The sequence below is a fragment of the Phycodurus eques genome, chromosome 4 (assembly GCF_024500275.1).
Source record: "Phycodurus eques isolate BA_2022a chromosome 4, UOR_Pequ_1.1, whole genome shotgun sequence".
NCBI lineage: Eukaryota > Metazoa > Chordata > Actinopteri > Syngnathiformes > Syngnathidae > Phycodurus > Phycodurus eques.
Genome location: NC_084528.1, coordinates 11484833 through 11511591, shown reverse-complemented (window position 1 = coordinate 11511591; position 26759 = coordinate 11484833). Strand labels below are relative to the sequence as shown.

At 40.9% G+C, this 26759-nt stretch overlaps 1 protein-coding gene across 1 annotated transcript in view; it reads right to left on the bottom strand.

Annotated features, from left to right (window-relative positions):
- LOC133401234 (CUB and sushi domain-containing protein 3-like) overlaps positions 1-26759 on the bottom strand; it is a 260580-nt gene that overhangs the window by 208474 nt on the left and 25347 nt on the right. The window contains 1 exon segment of the mRNA XM_061673947.1: positions 8685-8797. Coding sequence (XP_061529931.1) covers positions 8685-8797 — 113 coding nt within the window.

The window sequence follows — 26759 nt, the reverse complement described above, 5'->3', positions numbered from 1 at the left end:
AGGCACAGATCTGGCCAAGGTTACAAAAACAAATTCTGCTGCACTTAAGGTTCCTAAGAGCACAGTGGCCTCCATAATCCTTAAATGGAAGACATTTGGGACGACCAGAACCCTTCCGAGAGCTGGCGGCCCAGCCAAACTGAGCAATCGGGGGAGAAGAGCCTTGGTGAGAGAGGTAAAGAAGAACCCAAAGATCACTGTGGCTGAGCTCCAGAGATGGAGATGGGAAAAAGTTTGAGAAAGTCAACCATCACTGCAGCCCTCCACCAGTCAGGGCTTTATGGCATAGTGGCCCGACGGAAGCCTCTCCTCAGTGCAAGACACATGAAAGCCTGCATGGAGTTTGCTAAAAAAAAAAACACCTGAAGGACTCTGAAAGATGGTGAAAAATAAGATTCTCTGGTCTGATGAGACCAAGATATAACTTTTTGACCTTCATTCTAAGCGGTATGTGTGGAGAAAACCAGGCACTGCTCATCACCTGTCCAATACAGTCCCAACAGTGACGCGTGGTGGTGGCAGCATCATGATGTGGGGGCTGCAAGGACAGAACAACTGGTTGCAATCAAAGGAAAGATTAATAGGGCCAAGTACATGGATATCCTGGACGAAAACCTTCTCCAGAGTACTCAGGACCTCAGACTGGGCCGAAGGCTCACCTTCAAACAAGTCAACGACCCTAAGCACACAGCTAAAATAATCAAAGAGTGGCTTCATAACAACTCTGTGACTGTTCTTGAATGGCCCAGCCAGAACCCTGACTTAAACCCAATTGAGCATCTCTGGAGAGACCTGAAAATGGCCAAAAACGTTCACCATCCAACATGACAGAACTGGAGAGGATCTGCAAGGAGAAATGGCAGAGGATCCCCAAATCCAGGTGTGAAAAACATGCATCATTCCCAAAAAGACTTATGGCTGTATTAGCTCAAAAGGGTGCTTCTACTAAATACTGAGCAAAGGGTCTGAATACTTATGGCTGTGTGATATTTCAGTTTTTCTTTTTTTATACTTCTGCAAAAATGTCAACAATTCCATTGTTTTTTTCTGTCAATATGGGATGCTGCGTGTACATTAATCAGAATCAGAATCATCTGGATATATTTTGCCAAGTATGTCCAAAAAACACACAAGGAATTTTTCTCCGGTAGTTGGAGCCTCTCTAGTACGACAACAGACATAGGTCATAGCATGGCAGCGTTTTCTTAAAGGAAAATGAACGGGGGGGTGAAATCTCGTCAGGTATTGACTCTTTGTCTCTGCGGGGGCGGGAAGGCAGCTGTGGGGCCACTAGCTTCGATACACACACACACACACACACAAACGCATTCATTAAATCAGCATTGGAAGTGACAAAAAGGTTGGACACACCTGCTATATGTACTTTATTGTTTCTTCTATTTATTCTGGTGTTAGTTGATTGATAACTGCGCTCACAATCAATAATGTGTTACAAATATTGTTCTAACACACTTGTATTCCTGACCTGTATAATCGACGAAGCCTATTTGTGTCAGATCTTCCTACTGTAAAAGGGCAGTCACTTTTTCCCCAGAATGGAAGTTGACTAGGTAAGTAAGAGGCCAACCAGATCATTGACATTGTTAGGTAAGGAATATTAAACTGTTATGACAGTACTGCTAACGTCAATCACTTTAGGACACACCAATCTTAGCTGACACTCCTGAATGAAGGTTAAAAACCTTTCTAGGAAGCAACTATTAAAGTAATTATTTACTTACACGTAAATGTAATATACCCTATCCCAAATTAAAGGCCGCAATGATTGTCCTTATGACTGCACAAACAACCTTCTAGCATATACTATGCATTTTTAATTTAATGTAAGTTCTTTTTTCATCAAACATTTTTAAAAGACATTTTACCATTAGATATTCGCAGAGAGTCAGACGGACATTAATCCTCATTGCACATGCAACGAGTGATTTATGTGAACTAGTAAATAAGATAGTTGGGTGCAAGATTTCCTCGAGGCTGAACTATTTATTTCACTTGTGTATCTAACATCTCTGTAGGTCTTTGAAGAAGATGGATTTTTGACAGAGTGGTGGTGTTTGCAAACACACAAGAAGCCGCATGCACCGACTGACGCTCTGGCTTCCGAGGAGGCTGCTTTGACGGACTACAGAGCAGGATTTTCAACCAGGCAAGGCAAAGACTACTGACTGAGCTTATGTTTTTTCATCACAAGGCAAACGAGCTGGCCGTTCTGCAATGCCACAGACAGAAATGAAATCTTACCCTAGAAACGATTACTGTAAATTATGTTTCATGGAATGGCTGTCTTTTCATGCCTTGTCCCAAAAAAATTACAGGTTGAAATGGCACTGAGGTACTCCTAGACAGGTATTGAATTTCTTTTCATTCCATACACCACCTTCAACAGGGGATGCAGAAAGCTTTTTAACCATCTAGGCCGAGTTACTAAGCACAGCTACAGCCTATTGCTATCACTTGCGAAGCTACAACAGAACTTAAATTTAAAGATCGTAAAAAAAAAATTTGTTCATTGCATGAAGCCCTCCTTATTGTTCTTTCTAAATACAGGTTGACCACTGGAAGGCCCTCTTGTGTCAAGTGTCCTGTATAACAGTTAAAGTATGTTTTTGGGTTTGGGACGTTTTGCATTGCAACATATTTGATAAAGACTCGCAGGACATTTAGGAAATTAGATTCCCTCTGGCTTTGGCCTTGACTGTCCTTCACATGCACACACATTTAAATCCACTTCATTACAACCATGATTCAATCAGTTTATCCTGTCCACGAGCATTGAACATTTTCAGGCATATGAATGTATAGGACGGAGAGCACTTTAGCGACAGTATATACTGTAACAAGGATGAGTGGTGTGCTGTGTTGAAAATGACTAACCGATATAACTACAGAGTGACATTTCAAAAGCAACAGTCATAAAACACTCCAGGACTAAATGCATTACTGACATAAAAGCAAGCTAGTCTCTCAGTATTGGAAATAGTTAGCTATAGATTGTTTTTTATATTGATTATCATGTAATTAAAACACAATAAGATTCATAGCAGGTGCACGATTGAAATAAGTATTAGTCATAATATCAATTGTACATAATGGAATCATGTGGAACGGTGGAAGACTGGTTAGCACGTCTGCCACACAGTTCTGAGGACCCGGGTTCAAATCCGGCCCCGCCTGTTTGGAGTTTGCATGTTCTCTCTGTGCCTGCGTGGGTTTTCTCCAGGTACTCAGGTTTCCTCCTCAATTCCAAAAACATGCATGGTAGGTTAATATAAGACTCTAAATTGCTTATAGGTGTGAATGTGAGTGCGAATGGTTGTTTGTTTATATGTGCCCTCCGATTGGCTGGCGAGGGTGTACCCGGCTCTCGCCCGAAGATAGCTGGGATAGGCACCAGCACGCCCGCAACCCTAGTGAGGAGAAGCGGTACAGAAGATGAACGAATGAATAAAGGAACCACTATTACAAAGGTCCAAGTGGAGGTTTGAGTTACATATTACTGAGAATGTTTTTAAAAGATGTGTGTGCTCCTGATGTTATGATGTCAACGATAGTTGGAAAAAGACTGCACTCTAAAGAATTACACTGTAAAAAAAATAAATAAATGGAATTACTGGCAGCAGGGACGCGAGTAATTTTCAGTTATATTACAGTGCATTACAGAAATTTGATTTTAACAGCATACTACTGTATTTTTGATGACATGCATTGTCACTGCAATTTAAAGTGCATCGAGTGTAATTTATTTTAACAGTATACTACTGTATTATGGATTGCAGCATGTAACTGTAATTTAACAGTACATCTACCATCATTTATTTTAACAGTATATTACTTTATTATGCATTAAAGTATGTTACCATAATTTCACAGTGAGTGCTGGTAATTTTAAATGAATATTACTATATTTTTTAACTGAATATTACTGTATTTTGGATTACGCAGCACTATTTGCATATCTGTTGTTGGCCAATACTGGCCACTCATGCCAGAGTAGCATCTGCTCCATTTGCACACTGATTGAGGAGTATCTGCAACATTTGCACAACCAACATTGTCCCAGATTATCACACTACTCGTCACTTTAAACCGCATACACTCCTTGAAGTCTCAGCGCCCTTTGCACAATGGTCATTGCACCGGACTATTGCAATATTAGTCATTCGAACTGCTCTAAGTGCTAGAGGACTCTGCATCTTTTTGCACAATTGTCAAAAAAAATAAAACAATGTACTGACATTACCAGATAACTATCCATCCATCCATCCATTTTCTGAGCCGCTTATCCTCACGAGGGTCGCGGGCATGCTGGAGCCTATCCCAGCTGTCATCGGGCAGGAGGCGGGGTACACCCTGAACTGGTTGCCAGCCAATCGCAGGGCACATACAAACAGACAACCATTCACACTCACAGTCACACCTACGGGCAATTTGGAGTCTCCAATTTATGCATGTTTTTTGGGATGTGGGAGGAAACCGGAGTGCCCGGAGAAAACCCACGCAGGCACGGGGAGAACATGTAAACTCCACACAGTCGGGGCCGGGGATTGAACCCCGGTCCTCAGAACTGTGAGGCTGACGCTCTAACCAGTCACCCACCGTGCCACCAGATAACTAGCAACCCTTTACTGCTCAGTGACTGTTTTTTTTTTTGTTTGTTTTTTTGTCAATGTCTTTCTGTCTCCAAGTGTTCTGTAAATTGACTGTCTTTTGTCGTACTAGAGCTGCTCCAACTACCGGAGACAAATTCCTTGTGTGTTTTTGGGACATATTTGGCAAATAAAGATGATTCTGATTCTGACAATACACCATAGTAGGATAACTGGGTTATGGTAATTTTAGTATATGCCAGTATGTTACTGTTTCTTCAAAGTGTAATAAAACAAGAATCACCTATTACTGTCATGAAGACATAAACTACTTCCTCTGCATTTAACCCATCACTGTTGCATACACAGCAAACACACATTGTTAGTGGCGGCACACACAGAGCTATCTGGGGTACACCGGGGTACAGGTGTTTGCACAAACCTACCACAGCCGTGGGTCCCTGGATTGTTGGGGAGGGGGGGGGGGATGGTCCATTGCTGCATGCTCTCAAGCTCTGTCAAGCTGATGTTTTTTGTTTGTTTGTTTGTTATTTTGCTCAGATCCGTCTACTGGGTGGTGACTTGAACCGGGGTCCCCATGGTGGCAGGCAATGAGCTTAACCACTTGGCCACAGCTGCCCATCTGTTGGGCTGCACAATTAATCGACTTTTAATCGCGATCGTGATTTTGGCTGCCACGATTAAATGAGCCTGATGGTCGGACTGCTGCATATGAGACATGCTTCATTTGCAGCAGTACCCGCAACCTAGTCAGTCAGCCATCAGGGGGCGAACACATGGTTAAGTTTTCATTAAGCTTCAGCACTGCGCTCAAAATGAAGCTTAAAATTGCATTGATGTCTAATGTAGTAATATAAGAAGCTTTTATTTTGAAGTTGGATCTCTCAGCACGTTGGTAGAGAGGTGGCGTGTCAGGGTAAGACACTATTAACAATCATTGTAGCAGCTTCAACTTTTCGGCAGGCCTGACCGCAGTGAAAAGAAAATGGCAAAAGTAAATAGAGAAGGAAATCGAGTACTTTGGATATTGTGACCCTGCACGACTGACCAATGGTCAAGCAGAACAACAGAGACGTACTGTCCTTGACAATTCACTATATTGACAAAGGGGATTTTCAAATGAGAAGTCGGTGCTTAAAGCCTAATGATATTGCATTTTATGCATTAATTGTAATAGCTTCCATTTAGTTGCAATTCGCGATTGCACTTTGTAATAGCACATTTATTCAGTTAGCCCTTTCTAAAGTATAATTTTTTTTAGGGGTGTACATTTATTTATTTTTTAATATCATCTATCATTTATTCTTTTTTAAAGATTTGTTTTGAACTGGAAATTGTTAAATACTGTTTGTTAAAAAGTAGTGCAATAAAAATAAATATTTTCCCTAACATTAGGAATAATCGTGATTAATAATTGTGATCACAATATTGATCAAAATAATTGTGATTGTTATTTTGGCCTTAATCATGCAATCCTAACACCGATAAAATACTGTTTTTCCTTTAAATTCCTATAAATCCCACAAATTCCCCGTTTCACGGCTTCTAATTTTGGACTGAATAGCACAGCAGTCCGGACCCAGCCATGTTCATCATGACAGCCAGTTAATATCAAAAAAGGCTTTGCTGTCCAAATTCAAGATAGCCAAGTTTGACGAATTAAGAAGTGCTGCCGCCAATATTGAAACATATGCCCTCAATCATCAGTAGAATACTGAGACTCTGGGCATGTGAAGGGATGATGGGGCCTACTTCCATCACTTGAGAGAGGGGTAACTGTGGCTCAGTCAGTAGAGCCACTCATCCACTGACCAAATAGTTGTCAGTTTGAATCCCAGGTCCGACTGTCTGCTGTTGAAGCATCCTTGGCTAAAGACACTGAACCCTAGCTTGCCTCTTGGTCGGCATTGTAAATGAGAAACTGTTCTCAATTCCATGGTTAAAAAAAAAGGGAGTTATTGTTAATTTTTAACAGTATACTCTTTTATGCTGTTAAATTACAGTTTGTACATGTTAACCACGCATTGACTGTTAATTAACATGTGCGGGATGACCATTTAACTATGTTTTACTATTATCAAAAAATACTGTAAGATACTGTTGTAATCCACTGTTAATTTACAACTATTAATTACAAAATGCTGTTTTATGCTGTAAAATTAGTTATTTACTGTTATTGTTGAATGACTAATTGAACTGTTAATTACATGCAAGGGATGACTAGATAACAGGATTTTACAACTATCATAAAATACAATAAGATTCTGTTTTAATTCACCGTTAATTAAAGCTATTCATAAAAATTGCGTTTTATGCCGTTAAATTAGAGTTAATTACTGTTATGATAAATGACTACTTTAACTGTTAATTTACCTGTAATTTAACAGTATTTTAAAATGATTATGAACTACAGTAACACACTGTTGTAAATTCACTGTAAATAAACAGCAATTCGTTAAGAGCGTGAGCAGATTCAACTACGACTTTACCACCACCATATAAATAACCTTCACATTTGCAGAAGTCACAATGAAGAAAACCTTAGTTCATAAAGATGACACATGCAGGAGAAAGAGAGATGGAGCCAGATAGATAACGAGCGGGAGGACAAGCGGGAACAACCAATGAGCAGATGAAGACAGCAGAGGTCTTGCTCCGGCCACGTCTAGGGCATAAGGGAGGATGAGCAGAGGGTAAAAATGGAAGGAAAATGATTCTGAAAATGAGGAGCAGTGAAACTTGTGGATGAAGTCAGCGTGTCAGAGCGGGAGAAGAATAGATCAGGCTGTGAAGAACATTGAAGGACGGACTTAGGAAAGAAGAATGCAAAGTATAAGAAATGACAAAAAAGAATGAAGGAAAGAAAAGCAACGCCTACAGTTTGAAACAAAGTTATTCCATTTGTGTGCAGCATAGCAGCTAAAAGCTTTGCCATGTTTGCGTTGGACTCTGTGCTCCGTTATCTTATCTGAGTCAGCAGATCTCAGAGCCCGACTGGGCGTATATTCCATTAGCATGTCTTTATTGTATTCAGGACCTAACCATTTAGTGTTTTATAGAACAGTAGCAGAACTTCAAAGTATATTCTAAAGCTGACTGTGGGCCAGTGGAGAGCCTTTAGAATTGGAGTAATATGTTCTGATCTCTTTGTTCTGGTCAGAACCCGAGCTGCAGCATTATGAATGAGCAGAAAAAGACAGGAAATGGGATGGATTTCTGAAAACGTAGTAGTGTACAGGAAAATGGGCACGCAAGATGGTCACGGAAGGATAATTCATATTTAGACAGCTCCCCACTGCACTCAGCTAAGCTTCAGCACACATAACTTGGTACATCCATTACTTCAACTAATTCCATTCGCCATCTGCCATGCAATTCCAGTTGCACCTCTGGAGTGGCAGAAAAAGTTCAGGACTTTGGGGGGAGGGATGTGATTTGTACAATATGAGATTAATTTAGTTAATTAAAGTACCTCAGGCGGCACGGTAGACAACTGGTTAGAGCGTCTGCCACACAGTTCTGAGGTCCGGGGTTCAATCCCCGGCCCTCCCTGTTTGGAGTTTGCATGTTCTCCCCGTGCCTGCGTGGGTTTTCTCCGGGCACTCCGGTTTCCTCCCACATCCCAAAAACATGCGTGGTAGGTCAATTGACGACTCTAAATTGCCCGTAGGTGTGAATGTGAGTGTGAATGGTTGTTAGTTTCTGTGTGCCCTGCGATTGGCTGGCAACCAGTTCAGGGTGTACCCTGCCTCCTGCCCAAAGATAGCTGGGATAGGCTTCAGCAGACCCGCGACCCTTGTGAGGATAAGCGGCTCAGAAAATGGATGGATGGATGGATGAAGTATCTCATGTTTCGATAAGTAACAGTGGAAGCACTCCAGGAATCACATGACAACTCCCCACATAACGTCTGGCAAATGATGTATAATTCCTCTAAATGACAGTCCAGTTTATGAAGTGCTTTCTGCACATAAATTTCATCTTTATTGACACACTATTTGTTCCATGTGATATAAATGGCAGTTTGTCACTGAAAGAAAGGTTTAACGTTCTTACCTTCATATGAGGCTTTAAATCCGTGAGCACTTACTGCAAAGTCACTGGTAAGCCTCAGTGAAAAAATGGAACCAGAACTGGTAACAGGTGGAGGAATGCTAAATCCTGTTAACCTATAGACAAAAGAAAGAGACTTCATTACCAAACAAAATGATCGATTCACATAATCCAATTCATGCAGGCAATCAAAAACTATTGTAGATAAGTATTTATTATATTTAACAAACCCACAAAAGCAATATCCCCATGAAAATCAATTTGCACATCCAAAAAGTGAAACCAAAGTAGCGTATTTCTGATGTTACAAATAGGCTTTGTTTTCTCTTTAAAAAAAAAAAAGAAAAGACACACCCAACATGGTAGAAGTCCACAGGGAATGTGATCAGAAGTGTGCTGTACATGCGTTAGCAATTACTTCAAATAAACAGTGAACACCTTGCACCGCAAGTCAGTGCTCGTTATGTGTCTAATTAAACACTCCATCCTTTAATATGCATGCAATTTGTCCACCTGCAATATAATGGCCATTAGACAATGCAAACGCATGCAAGAACCCTTCCTATTGCTGGATGGTGTGTGAAAGCAGGCCGGCGTATTGTAACAGACTGCTTCATTACTGCATTTGAAATTAGGTGTGGGTCCAAACAAATCCATTTAGTTTCATGACATCATAAACAAGATGTGTTGCCGGCCATTCCTCAGCACCACTTGCTGATGTTGTATCGACCCTCCACTGCTCTAAGTCAGCTTGTGTAGTATGAACAGAACTTGAGCATGAAACAAAATGTCTCCTTCACTATTGCCATCTTGTTTTGTCAGGTGCTTTTCTCTTGGTAATTTCGGGGCCATTTGTGTTACCAAACCTCTGCTCCAAAGCCAGCCAGATAATTAATATGTGCATGTGTGTGTGTGTGTGTGTGTGTGTCTGTGTGTCTGTGCCTGCGTGTGTGTGAAAAGTGTGGTGTATTTACAGCTTCGATAGTTTCCAATTACAGTACTGTTCACAGTGATGATCCGAGCAGTAAATAATTACACTTTGTATAAGGTACTGTACAGCATACAGACAAACACCAAAAAGCATTTGCCATACAAAACAGTAAGGAGGAAATGTTCTGTCACACAATGTTTAATGCTATTTTTTCAACATTGAAAATTGAGTCATAAAAAGGTACAAAGTATGCGGGACAAAACCAAGTTGAAAACCAGTCAATCTTTGTCACTGTTAAATCCATTTTTTCAACGAATTTTTGTTTCTTACTGGTTGGTTGCATTTTGTATGCTAGTGCAATGCCCAAAGTCCTACTTGCGAAACTATTTTAGCCTACACTATGCACTCTGTATTCCAATCCATTGGGGTAGAGACAATTCAAAAAGGCACTAATACTTGACCAAAACCAAGGAAATTGGGGGTGGGCAGTGGACATAACAATCAGCGACTGCATTGTGCACGCTCCATATCACCCACCAGAATGAGTGTAATGCAATGAAACGTAATACTAAAAAGCACTGGCCTGCAATGTAATACCACTGGCAAATGATTTTATTTGAATTATTTAGTACATTAATTCAAAAGTTATGCAAACTGATTGTAGTGTGTTGCAAGAATGATTACCATGACAAGGCAAACAATAAGTTTATGATGCGCCGCTGGCAGCATGCAATGCAGGAAAACGAGGTCTGCGAGAGAAACAGATGCTGTGGTATAGCACTGTGCGCAGTCATGTGATGAATTAGACTTGATGAGCTGGAGCCTTTGCTTTTCAGTCTCCTCTTTACACCTGTCAACCTTAAAAGCCAAGATATTTACTCATGGCCACAGTCAAGGTTGATAAAAGATCTGAAAATAAAGCTTAGTCGTGACAATTCAGACCTCAAAGCTAAAACCCAAGTGTGAGTGACTGCATCTCTTCTTCGATTGCAACTGTGTCATCATAGTATCAAACATCGAGACAATGACAATTTCACTGGGTTACGGCAGTTGAAGATATCCATTTTAAAACTGTAAGTGAGCTAACAACTCAGGGCAAATTCAGACGCATCCAAAATTCCATTTCCCAATTCTGATTCAGACAGGTCATCTTCAAATTTATTACGGAGGAATACTGCACAAGTTAAAGCTTCAATCCTGAACAAGACACATATTATTGTTCGAGCACAATGTTGATCCTCTGAAGCCCTCTGCAGGCACAGTATATGGCAAATATCATCAAAGTAATCTATATTCTGTGGCTTGGCTGATTCATGTGTATCTACATGGATAGAAGTAATTTTGTATGAAAATGAGAGGCTGACATTTGACAGCCTTTTATTATGGATTGCATTCAATATCATACTTTGAGCCAGAGATTCACAAACACCAGGTGTCACCTGGAAGAAATATGACAGAACAGAACAAATAATTCTCATCTCACCACTGTCAATCATAGACAGAAGTTGCTTTGGCAACGGAAACATCAGCCAAATGGTTAGAAATTGGTAATTAACTAATGCACAACCTGGGGTATGCACCCTCAATAGACCTTCAACAAGCAGAACATTTGAAAATTGGACAAATATCTGCCAACAAGGGGTGGAAATCTTTAACCACCTCACCATTTGATTTGATTTGATTATAGTTCAGAAGGTTGATTCGATTATCTTGATGCATCTTAAATTGATGCATATTCTTTAAATAAATGTCTTATTTTCTTAGGTTCGACTTCATAAAACAGTCTTTATAACAAACCATATTTCAATGATTTAAATCAATTCTTCAACAATTTACTTCCTTTATATTGCATTGAAGCAAAATGGAAGAGTTGTATGAATCTGAATGTAACATTTGCCAAAAATCTTTCTGAGAATTGACAGCCATGGACGCATGCATGTTTGTCTGGATGAACTTTACTCCCACTTGTAATACCATCAATATCGCAATATTTTAGCAAAGTATATAGTATTATACTATAGTATTTGTATCACGTAAAAAATATACATATTCTGCATTATAATGCATGCCATAATATGGCGCAGCCATCTAATGTTATTTAATAATACTGAAATATATTCCTCAATTTAAAATGAATGTACACGTGCATCACAATGCAATAATTGATTCTTCTTTTTACTACCCTTCATGCAAACAAAATCGACCAGCTCAAAGTGAAATAGTGAGAGTCAGCGTCACAATCTTAAGAGCTCAAGTTTAATTTCAACAAATTAAGTTGTGATATCGTTATACAACTGATGGCAATTCCAGTCTTTGTGTCCCTGCACCATGTAATTTGTTTATTATTATTTTGTCTCGCGAAAAAATTCCAATGAAATGTTTCCATTTAGAGTTGGAAAATTATTGATTCATAAATGCTGTCAATTTTACAAATAAATTGATTTAATTGTCATTTTCATTTGTCATGTAGTTCATAAATTATGGATAATCGCAGTGGAGTGAGAAAAATACAACAAACCCGCAGCAATTTCCACATGGACACTATTATCACACATCATAGAACACCCTGAGGTTATGTATGTTTGCCTGGATGCTGGTTATATTCATGGGACTAGAGGAGCGCACATGTCGACCGCTGGTAAGATGGCAGCTGTTAAATATTTCAATAACAGAGACATACAGCGGAAGGAGCTCTGCCATCAGATGATCACAAGACGCCTCGCTCTGATGAGATATTAATACAGATGAAAACTGTTCTCGTCTGAACAGTTTGATCAATTCTGTGTATCGAGGTTCTCAGGCTGGGGCGGTATATTGGGTTTCACAATTTACAACTATTTTTTTCAAATGCAGTATAGAATAAGACAATACCATTTCTATTGGTATGAGTTACCTTTCCATTTAAAATACTGAATTCTGTTCCCCTAGTGCAAGTAGGTGTCTGACTCTGTCTCTCTCATTCTGCTCCATCCTCACTCTCTATTTGTGGTGATCACTGAAAAAGTATTATATCTTATATATAAAAATCTATATAAATTAAGTAGGCACATTTGTATTACTGCCAGCATGGTGGACGACTGGTTAGAGCGTTAGCCTCACAGTTCTGAGGACCAGGGCTTCAATCCCCGGCCCCACCTGTGTGGAGTTTGCATGTTCTCCCCGTGCCTGCGTGGGTTTTCTCCGGGCACTCCGGTTTCCTCCCACATCCCAAAAACATGCATTAATTGGAGACTCTAAATTGCCCATAGGTGTGACTGTGAGTGCGAATGGTTGTTTGTTTGTATGTGCCCTGCGATTGGCTGGCAACCAGTTCAGGGTGTACCCCGCCTCCTGCCCGATGATAGCTGGGATAGGCTCCAGCACGCCCGCGACCCAAGTGAGGAGAAGCGGCTCAGTAAATGGATGGATGGATGGATTTGTATTAGTCGCCATTTAAACTCTTTTATGGAATTAAAAACATATGCACATGTACACATTTCAGACTCAGGATTTTTTTTCTCTTCAAGCCATTATAGCTGTTTGTTGATGTTTGCACAGTTCCATATTTTCTACGAGAGGAAAACCAGTGATTGACCTCCATCAGTCTGTTGTTAGAAAGGCAATAAAATATATAAGGGATTTACTAAGGATTAAATATCACTATATGCTGTATATTGTGTAACGTCAACTTCAGAAACCTGAAGCTCAAAACTATTAGGCATACATGCTAAACCTTATTTCATGACTCCGCCCACCAATTTATACATTTAATCATATCATATCAAGACAACAAAGCATAAAAGCATTTTGCTTGTCAACTTTTGCTCAAGTGCTGACTTGAAAAGCAATGAATAGAAGCTTGATGTCTAGAATAATATGACAAACGTTGCAAATGATTAAAAACTCAAATCTTTGTAATCTGGTGAGCATGGGCTAGTTAATGGCAGAAGATGCATTCCAAAACCCATTCTTACACGACTGTGAAAAGGTTACTCATATATGTAATGTATATGCATTTCTGTCAAGGAAGCAGTCACGCCTTACATTCCAGCACTGTACAAACTAACATTAGATTTGTATCAGTCAGGGCTACAAAAGGAAGCAAAGAGCATGCGGTGGGATATTTTACCCAGGTTGACCTTGATGGTGACAGATAAGAGGCTTTAGGGTCAACTACACAGAGAAGAAAGGTTATTTGCATAAAATAAATTATTTGCAGAAAAAGTGAGAGAACATACAGTACTTCGTCCTTTCTTCTTTCATGTAATGAGCAACCTTAAAGCCTTTGAGAAAAATGAAATATATTGTGCTCCATGGGTTTGTATAATATTCCATCAGATCAACAGTGGCTGCCAAATGGTTATATCTGGCAACAATCTGCACATGGTTGCCTGGACAGAAGCGGCACTTCTTTCCACCTGAACACACTACATCAACCCTAAAGGTAGCTGTCACACATTCCCAGCATCCGATTAGTGAGCCCCGGTAACAGCATGACACCAAGAAGGAAGAGATGGAAAGAGAAACAGGAATTATGCATTTTTTTTGTCTTTCTCAATTCATCTCTTTGCTTGTCACAGTTGCTCTGTCACTCAAGCTCTCTCACACTTCTTTTGTTTCTCTTGTTAAAAGGTTCCCGTAAGTCACTCTTCTCATTTTTTCAATATATATATATATATATATATATATATATTTTTTTTTTTTTTTTTTTTTTTTGAGCAGGATCCTCAAACAATCTGGCGTCTTTGTACATTTTTGTTCTTGCACACCTCTAGCTACAATGCCCTTAACCTTCTGTCCTTAAACAGAAGCGTGAAAACCAAACAGAGAAGACCAGCATGTCTTTAACTGACAGTATGTAACGATTAAAGTGAAGCTATTCTGTTTAGTTTATTGTCAAGTGTCGGTGCCAAATAAGACTCATAATTCATGTGAATAATGGCCTTACTGCTGGCCAATACTTCAACTGAGAAAAGAAAAGCATGGGCTGATTGAAAGATGTGTCCTTCCTCTGTACAATGGCCCTACAACATTTTACTTTCATAATCACCAAATTAAATGTCAAATCATCTAATTTACTTTTTTTTGTTTCGCTACAAACATGGCTAACACATTTCTTTTGCAGACTTCATTAATAGTGCTCAAGACCACACTATCTGAGACAAAAACTTGCTTCAGACCAGAACTCACCGAGATACCAAGACTTTTGGGGATCGAGACCGAGTCTTTTTAAAAATGTATTTTAAAAACCATCAAGTCAACCAAGGTTGAAGAGTTACAACACCGCGGAACAAATGAATTGAGCTATTTGTTATTTTAACAAGTCCTTCTCCTTATGTTAGATATATAGTAGAAGTTATCGTTTATTTGCTTAGCTTGCATGAGTATTATGGACAATTTTTAGAAAGAAAGATGTCTCGCCTTCAAGAAGATGACTCAGCAGGAATCATCAGAGAGAAGGACGTGGCCGGGACGTGGCAGGTGTTGATGCCATGTTTTTACCTTGAAACCCTCCCCTTAGTGTGTTGTGTCTTGTAAACTTAGAAACCTCCCTATTTTCAAATAAATGCAGGAGCGACAGAAGAGATTGTTTAGAGCGTGTTGAGAGGCTGTAATCTGAACAATCTCATCCGCCCTCCTCATGAGAAAAAGAAACCAGCGTCTTCATTCCTTTTATGTCTATTTTTTATAATGTTGGGCAAGGTAAATCCAACACCTTATTATCACCTAAATGAAGTTGATGAATAGCAGATCAATGCTGGTCTCAACCGGTCTCGACGGAAAATTCTGAATCCAGCCAGTCCGAGACAAGACCAAGACCTTAAAAGTGTTACGTCACTCTTAGTCAATATCCTTTAGTTTTTCATGATCGTGGTATTAACAGTATTAAAATGGGGCGACAGTATCTCATCCATGAGGACTGGGACTTTGGAACCGAAAAGTCATGTTTTAAGTCCTGCCTTGTACAAAATAAAAATTACAACTCGCTGTTGGGGAGATACTAGTATACAGTAATTTAATGGCTAATTATTGCACAGCTTGTTACTAAACCGGATTTTGACATCATTGAGACTGGCACAGAGAGGACTGCAAATCCTATCGATTTCCGGCCCACAATCAGTTGTCACACAAGCCACTAACATGATATGTGCCGTCATAGCAAATGCATAATGACAGCAACGCATAGATCACCTTGTTGAAGCCCTTTATTTGCCATAATACCTCATGTTTCCTTCCTTCTACCTCGTAAATTCAGAACAATACCACGAGATTTAACGTGCCATTTTCGCTCATAAGGGATAATGTACTGTAAGTGCAGCTTGAAAAGATGCAGGCATACTGTAGCTTCACAGACCAAAGAGTAATATTAAATCAGTGGGAAGCTACATTAATCACCTTCATCGTGGCGATGTCAATTCCTTTTGGTGTTAAAAATCAATTGTTACTTTTTTTAAATGTTAATTCTTAAGTTATTAAATTATAAATAGCAATCCCTGTCAAGCTTTTCTATTTAGAATTGGCCTGAATGTGGAGATTTTTGAATGTGAGCATGTTAACATCGTGTCCACATTTAATTCATAATTTGAAACAAATACCTCAGGGAAGATGACAACATTTAACTAGGACAAGACACACAATTGTTTTGCTTTCTTCTTGGTGAGTTCTTTTTTGGGGAAAATTCTGTAAACTATCTTGTAGCTAGTGTTCTACTCGTATTTTGGGCCCCAGAGACACATTAGATCACATCATGGAAACAGAATCTCCTGACAGCAAAGTCCGCATTACGCAGAAAGCCACATGCAGACCAAACGTGTGAAAGAAATCAAGGAAAACAACAATGTTGTTTCATGTCCGTGTAAAGTAAAAAAGAAAATGTGTTACCAATTTGACACACTACAGAGAAGAGAGTTGTAAACAGTCCTGCCAAATCTGGATGGATAAGAAAAATAATAATAATAATCACCAAATGTATAAAATGACGCTCCAAAATCATGAAAAATAGATTTATATATATAGATATCTTTATATATATGTCTGTAGTGCAAGCCATAAGTTGAATAACGTTGTGCCGCTGTTTTTAATAAACATTTGACCTTCCCTGAAATGTCTCTGTTATGTGGCGCCACACACGCCACCGCCACACACGAGGAGTGAGGCGGTGATGAAATACACGACTACACTGCCGGTCTTTGAGCTAGCGGGCTAGCGAGCTACGACAGTGCAGGTCTTCATTACCAAATCATAATTTTTTTTTTTGCTCACATCTGATTTTTTTTGTTTGTTGTTCAACCAAAGTCAATGTGTAATTCAGTTTAATTTTTAATGTTGCTGTGCATGTGAAGCCAGCAAACTTGTGAAGACAGAGGAGGCGCAACTGCTACTTCAGTTGGGGGGGTGAATGCAGTCGGAGCTTTTTTTAGATTTTATCGAACATTTCAGGGTATCAAACCAGAGAAAACTGACATTTGTTAGTGCCCTTTTCTCAAATGTCTCACATCAAGACCTGCATATTTGGTGCTCCGTATCTCCAAGCAGGCACGTTGAAGCTGGCAACAGGCGCAAGCTATTAAATGTTGTCCAAACTGTTTGGAATTCCAAATGGGCCACACTTGTATAGCGCTTTTCTCCCTTAAAGGTACTCAAATCGCTTTTACACTCATTCACTAAATTAACCTAGTCACACAATAATTAATGTAACATATTGTCATGATTGGAAAATTCATTCACACACTGATGGTGCAGCACCTGGCAAAACAAGGGGTTCAGTATCTCACTCAAGGATACGTCAATGTTAAAGTCGGGTTGGAATCTCTAGCCACCAATTGATTACAATTTAGGGGGCTACACTTCAATTTGATTATCGATTATCTTTTTTTCTTACTACTTTTAAAACACTAAGAATAATGACCCATATTTCCATGAGTAAAAGAAATTTTAGGGAAAAAAGCCAACACTGGTGTTTCAATTGTGTGTATTCAAATTATTGTAAAAAACAGCAGTTTATAATGAATCTTATAATAATAAAGATTTTAATTAGCCCTCATCACATTGTTATCACACACAAATGAATTCACATATATCTCACAGCAATTACAATTACTGATTTAAGACTTATTTCTACTCTTTGGCATTTAGTCAAAGCACATGTAGGACTGTTTTACTGTCGCTTGTCCTATCTCCTCCTCCCTCGTCTCCTGCTCGGAGAGAGGGCTAGGAACCATTGACCGAATCTGAGGCTGTTGGTGTTTGGGTTCTGCACAAACCAAATGGCAAACGATCTGAGGTGGAGAACGTCCTCCGGAGTCGTTGCCATGGAGGATTCTGCTGTGACCGACTGGGCCAAGTCCTGAGGCAGAACCACCGAAGGTGTGTACCCTGCAATGCATTTTTCTCTTTAAATTGACTCTTATGCCATCTTAATGAACATTGTACGGCATCTTGCCATCTTTATGAGCATTGTACAGCATCTTGCCATTGTAACAAACATTGCACAGCACCAAACTATGTGATAAATGTTGCCCACTCGACATCCATTGCAGCCTGGTCATCCTGGAAGAAGGATCACCCTCACCCGCGGTCCCTCCTCAAGATTTCTTTTTTATTTTTGAGTTTTTCCTTGCCTGATTGGGAGTTTTAGATTAGGGGATGTCTGTGAAGCCCTTTGAGACTCTTTTGTGATTAAGGGCTATACAAATGGACTGCATGCATATTGCAGACTTGTATTCATTATCCAAGCAATGTGGGCTCCAATGTCCATGCCTTACGCAAAGCAGTCCGACACGTCTTTATGCCCAAGTATTGTAGCTTCATTAAACAGCCTCAGGGAGATTATCCTAGAAGTCGTGGCTCCTTCAGCGCAGAATTGTGACAATTCTCACACTTCCATGACACAGGGGTTGTTAAAACTTCAGCACCATTGCAAAACATCAGATACGGTCGTCCCTCGCCATATCATTGGTTCACTTTTTGCGGTCTCATTTTTACATTGTTCTGTACATCTAATTTTATACTGCGTTTTTTTTCCACTATACCGCTGGATTTGGAGGTGATACTTTTTCATACAGGATTTTTACTGTAAATAGTGTGAGCCAGATGGACAAAGTGCATAAAAGACAGAGCATGTCTGAAGTCTGGGATCATTTCACATAAACAAAGTGAAATGTGCTTACTGCAAAGCAGAACTGGCTTACACAACCACTTATCGACAGTAAACATTGCTAGCTAACTGAATATTGCCTACCACCAATTTTTAGAACAAATTGTAATCCCTCCACAGTTGGTCAACGGATAGACATAGCTAATGGTGCATTTTTAATCACTTTATTGAACAAACGGTAACAAACTAAATGCTTAACAACCACATTAATTCACGAGCTGCACTGACACAACAGACACTCAGAGGCAGTCAACATGCAGACTAGCTAACAGTTAGCTAATTAACAGCAAGCCGCCATACTGGACCAACAACAGCCACTCTCATTACACTCGTTACACTGTCATTTACTAACTCCCATGTGATGCCACCGGCCTTTTAAAGCCACACACATTCAAAGTCACAAACACTACAGTGAAAAAGATGAGAGGATGGCAACCCCGAGTCGACGAAAACAATATCTGCACTTCATATGCATATTCTGCACTGAACTATGCTTATGGACAATACAGTATAAGCACAATAATGAATAAACCAATGTTCTTGTGCCTCTCTAGGAAATCACCCACAACAGGCTTCTGATTGACTAAATTGGTACTCCAGTAAAGGTTAACTATTACGTTGGCATGCACTTGATAACTTGCAAGTGTATTTATCTGAACTTACTTTTGTATGGACAAAAAATGTTTACCTACAGGTTGAATGGGAAAAAAATACTGTTTGATTGTATTTAAAATACCATGCACTGTACATGAAAGCATTAAATGGGAACACACTCCAAGATGAAGACAATTGTGGAGATATAGCCTTAAGCTGTTTATCCCCCTTTCAGTTTTTTTGGGGGTGTGGCTAAAACGGAGCCCAATTGCCCATATTCAACAATGACAAGCTACATATTAAATTTCATATGTACAAAAGCTCCATTATAAACCATGACTACAAACGTCATCACCTTTATGTCTTCACTGAGTTGTGAGCTGATCTGAAACCCTTTTAGCAGATCACTTTCACGTCAAAAGGTTGATGTACAACCTTGGTGTACACAGGATCGAATGGGTAAATCTATCGTTCTCTGCAAACTGTCAGCCGACACAGTTCAATGGCGCGCTGTATTAGCAGGCAACTCGCTACTGTCGCTTCCATGTCACTTCCTTTCTGCAGCTGGTAATGATTTTGACCAACATGGTGCCCCCCACAAAATTGATCTTTTTTTTTTCCACCGACACAATATTAACACTGCCAGCCCTCCCAGTTAACATGCATATTTGACGTATATAGCAGTCAGTGGCAGTGAAGTGAGTGAGTTTTTAATTAGAGTACCATGTTTTGACTAGTGCTGGCACATACTGTACAATGTATTCTTGCTTTAAAATTTGGGGGGTTTAGTTCCCCTTGAAGCAATATTGTGTACTATTATTTCTGGTTTACTATTTCATACAGCCTTACAGATGACTAATTGTCTCGCTCAATTAAAGGAACATGAGCAAAGTTCTGTCGGAGTTGGGAGTTGAAACTCCTTCTGACAGGGGATTCTGCAAGACGTTCCCAGCAGACCCTCACAATAGGTTTGGGCCTGCTGCGTCGGACCGGCATTTTCCCCCACCATCAGAGCCCTGTCACCACCAGGCGGTGATCAGTTGGTTCCCGCCCAAGGTTCCCGCCCTCGGCCACCGCCCAGCTCGCACTGCACCCGACCCCTACGGCCCCTCGCACAGGTTGTGAGCCCATGGGAAGGGGGACCCACGTTACCCTTTCGGGCTGTGCACGGCAGGCCCTGGCCACCAGGCGCTCGCCTTCGAGCCCCACCTCCAGGCCTGGCTCCAGAGGGGGGCCACAGTGACCTGCCCTCTGGGCAAGATAAAAGTGAGTCCTTTGTTTGACGTCATCAGAATCAGAATCAGAAGCATCTTTATTTGCCAAGTATGTTCAAAAAACACACAAGGAATTTGTCTCCGGTAATTGGAGCCGCTCTCGTACGACAACAGACAGTCAATTGACAGAGAAAACATTTGAGACATAAAGACATTGACAAAAACAGTCACTGAGCAATAAAGTGTTGCTAGTTATCTGGTAATGCCGGTACTTTTTTTTTTTTGACAATTGACAAAGATGCAGAGTCCTATAGCACTTAGAGCAGTTCGAATGACTAATATTGCAACAGTCCGGTGCAATAACCATTGTGCAAAGCGCGCCAAGACTTCAAGCCAGTAGTACAATAATCTGGGACAATGTTGATTGTACAAATGTTGCAGATACTCCTCAATCAGTGTGCAAATGGAGCAGATGCTACTCTGGCATGAGTGGCCAGTATTGGTCAACAACAGATATGCAAATACTGCAGCATGGTGAGACTACTACAGTGAGTGCATGAGTAATCGGCCCGACAGAAATGTGACAACAAACTCAAGACAAAAAGACAAAAAATTGCCAGCATGTTGCAATGGAATTGTAGATTAGGTGTTTAAGAAGTTGATTGCAAGAGGGAAGAAGCTATTGGAATGTCTGCTAGTTCGAGTTTGCATTGATCGGTAGCGCCTACCTGAGGGAAGGAGCTGGAAGAGCTGTCTTAGCGCCTACCTGAGGGAAGGAGCTGGAAGAGCTTGTCTTAGTTCTGGCAGCGTGCAAGTCCTCAAGGGTGGGTAGGGGGGTATCGACAATCCTTTCAGCACTTTTGATTGTCCGTTGCAGTCGGAGTTTGTCCTTTTTTGTAGCAGCACCAAACCAGACTGTGATGGAAGAACACAAGACTGATTCGATGACCGCTGTGTAGAACTGCTTCTGCAGCTCCTGTGGCAGGCCGTGCTTTCTCAGAAGCCGCAGGAAGTACATCTTCTGTTGGCCTTTTAGAGGACGGAGTTGATGTTGATCACCCACTTCAGGTCCTGAGAGACTGTCATTCCCAGGAACTTGAACGTCTCGACGGTTGACACAAGGCACCTGGACAGCGTGAGGGGCAGCTGTGGCGAAGGATGCCTCCTGAAGTCCACGATCATCTCTACAGTCTTGAGCGTGTTCAGCTCCAGGTTGTGTCGGCCGCACCACAGCTCCAGCCGCTCCACTTCCTGTCGATATGCGGACTCGTCACCGTCCTTGATAAGGCAGATGACAGTGGTGTCATCTGCAAACTTCAGAAGTTTGACAGCCGGGTGCGTTGAGGTGCAGTCGTTCGTGTAGAGAGAGAAGAGCAGCAGAGAGAGGACACAACCTTGGGGTGCCCCACTGCTGATGCTGCGTGTGGATGAGGTGGTCTCCCCCAGCCTCACCTGCCTTGTCCTGCCCGTCAGGAAGCTGTAAATCCACTGGCAGATGGCAGGTGAGACGCTAAGGTGGAGAAGCTTGGAGGAAAGGAGTTCAGGGATGATGGTGTTGAACGCTGACCTGAAGTCCACGAACAGGATCCTCTCGTAGGTCCCTGCACTGTTGAAGTGTTCTAGGATGAAGTGCAGTCCCATGTTGACTGCATCATCCGCAGACCTGTTTGCTCTGTAGGCAAACTGCAAACTTTCCAACTTTGCTGCATAGTTCCTCTTTGCAATGTTAATTTCTTTAGTCAGCTGATTTCTAGTTCCATTATACAGGGGCCCTGTCCCCGGTTTGATATGCATCCTCCTTAGCTTGGTGAAGCTGCTTAAGTTTGGCAGTGAACCACGGCTTGTTGTTGTTGAATGTGCGAAATGACTTTGTTGGTACACACACATCTTCACAGAAACTGATATAGGATGTGACAGTGTCCGTATATTCCTCCAGGCTGACAGCTGAATTTTCAGACACTCCAGTCTGTGCAGTCTAAACAGCTTTGAAGTTCCATCTTTGCTTCATTGGTCCACTTTTTCACTGTTTTCACTGTAGGCTTCGCGCATTTAAGTTCTTCCCTGTATGTCGGTATTAAGTGAATTAAGCAGTGATCAGACAAGCCCAGTGTTACACGAAGTTTGGCATGGTATGCATTTTTTAGCGTAGTATAGCAGTGGTCCAAAATGTTATTTTCCCTGGTAGGACAGTCGATGTTCCACTTGTATTTAGGGAGTTCGTGGTTGAGTTTAGCTTTGTTAAAGTCCCCGAGAATAATGAGGGGTGAGTCCGGGTGTTTTTTTTAAATTTCGTTGACTTGTTCGCCGAGCATTAGCAGTGCGGCATTTGTGTTAGCTTGAGGCAGAATATAGACACTAGCGAGAATGAATGATGCGAAGTCACGCGGCGAGTAGAATGGCTTACAGTTCAAAAAGGGGTCATAAGGGGTCTTTGAGCCGTGCTTTGTCTGGTCCCTCTCGTAGGACCTGTTTGCCATGGGTGACCCTGCCAGGGGCGTGAAGCCCCAGACAACTTAGCTCTTAGGATCATTGGGACACACAAGCCCCTCCACCGCGATAAGGTGACGGCTCAATGAGGGGAATCTCGTTCCAAACATCCCAAATACTGACATGTTGTGGGGCAGTGTGCAGGTTGCCGAGTCGCTCTTGCCCGAAATGTGGCTCTCGTCTCACACAAACACAAAGACAGATCGGAAAACGCCATAGAAGTAGTTTCATCTCAGAAAGTGAGCCGGGATGGAATTCATGTCAGATGACCTGCAGCCAATGCAGCCACCACAGAATACTGCCCATCAACAATCTATCACAATCTTCTTTTCGTTTTTTTTTTAAATTAACATTGATACAATATTAGGGAAACTTCATATTACAACCAGTACAGTGAAACCAAACCACAAATTACAGTTTTCTGAATATCCATTAAAATATATGAACACCTGCCTCAAAAAGCTTCAATAAAACAAAATAATAATCCTCATAAAAGTAGGAGTTATTGCAGGGCTGCTGGACTTAACCTGTCAGTCATTCAAGAGGTGACCATAAAATAATGCTATATAGTGTGTACTAAAACTTTTCAGTGAAATGTGTCATCAGTATTTGCACAGATTTGAGCTACACTCATACTGACAGCAATCCAGAGCCACAGGCATGACAATCACGCTAATTTACAAACATGGTGATGGACCACAGGATGGACAAATTACTTCAGGCTGAATCAAGAAAATTTTTCCCTTGGTTGGGTCAAGAATACTCTTTTATTTACAGCTCTGTAATCAAGCCATTTGATATTGACATTTACATGGATACCTGCGATTGGCTGGCGAACAGTTCAAGGTGTACCTCGCCTCTCGCCCGAAGTCAGCTAGGATAGGCTCCAGCACACCCGCGACCATAGTGAGGACAAGTGGTTCGGAAAATGCATGGATGGATAGATTTACATGATATTATAGCCTAGAGCAGACATGCCCAAAGTCCGGCCCCCGGGCCAAATCCTGCCCGTGTTCATATTTCCACTGGCCCGAAGCCTCTGTCATAAAACCACTAATATGTGGCCCGGCAGTGCAAAATACACGCGTAATTTTATATTTCTCCACAGGATGGCAGTAAACTTGTGGCTGAACTCTCGCGGGGCCGTTTTGCTCATGATCTGTTTTTTGCCCATTTCTAAAATGGCAACTGGAAGTAAGAAAAGGAAAGTTGATAGCGAGGGCCGACGTTTCCAGGACAAATGGAAGTCTGAATATTTTTTCGAAACAACTGCGTCTGCCTAATTTGCCAAGAGACTGTGGCTGTGTTCAAGGAGTTCAATATAAAGAGGCACGACCAGACGGAACATGCTAATTACGACAAGTTAACTGGGAACGAACGCAGTGAAAAATGGAAGCAACTGGAAGCTGGTTTAACGGTACAGCAACACTTTTTCACAAGAGCCAGTGAGTCGAATGAAAATGCAACAAAGGCAAGCTATGAGGTGGCAATGCTGATTGCCAAGCACTGCAAACCTTTTACTGAGGGTGAATTTATTCAAGACTGTGTGATGAAAATGGTGGAGAACATTTGTCCTGAGAAAAAGCAACAGTTCGCCAATGTTTTCCTGGCTCGTAGCACTGTGTCACGAAGGATCGAAGAAGTTTCTTCTGATATTAAGAGACAGTTGGACGCAAAAGGAGTGGAGTTTGAATTTTATTCGTGAGCCTGTGACGAAAGCACGGATGCATCCGACAGCGCTCAGTTACTGATTTTTTCGAGAGGAGTGGACAGTGAAATGAACATGCGTGAAGAGCTACTTGACCTCCAGAGCCTTCAGGACCAAACAAGAGGGAAAGATTTATTTGCTTATGTTTGTTCCGCCGTACATGATTTAAAATTAAAGTGGAATAAAATCACGTGGATTATTACGGATGGCGCACCTGCCATGGTTGGCGAGCCCAGTGGATTATCAACCCGAGTGTGTCACAAAGAAAGCGAAGAAGGAGGTAAAGCTATAAACCTCCATTGTATTATTCACCAAAAAGTTCTATGTGCCAAACCGTTTCCGTGGATCTCAGTGACGTTCCAGCCCACCTGCAGCTGGAGCTCATTGAGCTGCAGTGTGACACAGAGTGTCGCACCTGGTACCAACAACTCCCTCTTGTCAACTTTTACCAGCAGCTTGATAAAGACAGGTTCCAAGAGATTCGTACATTTGCTAAGAAAATGTTGAGCTTGTTTGGCTTGACATTCTCAGTCATGAACATGAATAAGAACCGCGTGAGGACAAGACTAAGTGACTCCCACCTGCGTGACATCTTGCGCATTAAAACCACCACTTTTGAGCCAGACCTGCCCCATTTACTGCAGTCGAGATCTCAGTATCACCCTTCACATGAATGCAAACATGTTGTTTGTTGATTCTGATGAATAAAGTTTGAGTTTGAGTCAAATTTCATAAAAATACTTTATTTTGCATTTCATTCATTTTTATTTTAACCTTCATTTATCCAGGTCAGGCAGTTATAAGATCTACCTAGCAGCAGACAGCATAGTAAAATAAAAATACAAAAAAGCATTTCCCTCGTCGGTAGCATGTAAAATTAATGCTGGCCCGCATGACAATTTTTTTACGGCAATGTGGCCCCTGAGCCAAAAAGTTTGGGCACCCCTGGCCTAGAGTATACTTTTTGGTTTGAGTCCACTCCACCACTAAGCACCCTTATACCATGCAGTGGCCATTCGGCGGAATTACACGGGCTCAGAGGATGGCTTCTCTCCAGGCTTAGGGGCCGGGAGAAAAAGCATATATTTGATTGACAGCTGAAAGTTCAGAGAAGGCGGGGTTTTCAGAGCATTCACCGACACACCGACAGCATCTGGAAGCTCAAAGAAGGTCTTAATTCTTGACCATTTTGAAGCCTGATTTCATATACTTTGCAATTTTCTTTATGCATTCAAATTTGTCCAGTTTTTTAAAAACACTCTTCTCTGTGTTGTGTCAGATTTACAACACTTTTTTTTTTTTGGTTACTTTGGGGGGACTTACAGTTTAAGCTTTTTTGTAACATGGAACGAGAAACTGAAAGTATGGTACAAAAAAAATCAGCTAGTTTCTCATCAGTGTAAAATTATAGTCTAAATTAAAAATTCTGATGACTGCTCATTAGTTGAAAATGTTTGCTTTGGTCTAGTTATAAATAACTAGAAAATTCCACTCGTGTTCATTTATCTGCTTTAAGGGGGCCCTAACTTCCTTCTGGCAGGTAGGGAGGTTACTTACTTTGGATGCCCACGATTTTGTTGTAATTAGAGTAGATAAATTGTGCAGCTGTTGGTAATCATAACATTATCTTAATAATCTCATTTGCACTAACTGCACTGCAGAATATGAGTCATTGTAGCTCTGGCGTGAACACGGACTTGCAAGATTATACTGTGATCGCAAAAGTAAAATATTATTTCTCCACCACTAACAGTATCTGTAGCCCCATAACAAAAAAGCACATTGAAACTACCTCTCAAGCCCTGAAGGTTTCTTCAAGTCTTTGATGAAGCTGACCTTGAAAGCTATATTAATTAAGCAAGCTAAGTTTTTAACACTTTGAAGGGATTCAACTGCTAAAGTATCAACTTGCCAATTTTCTTGGTTTTCTTCAAATATATTAGGCTTTTGCATGTGACTTTACTACTTTTTCACAGAAGTTGAACCAATGATTTATTTATTTTTTATC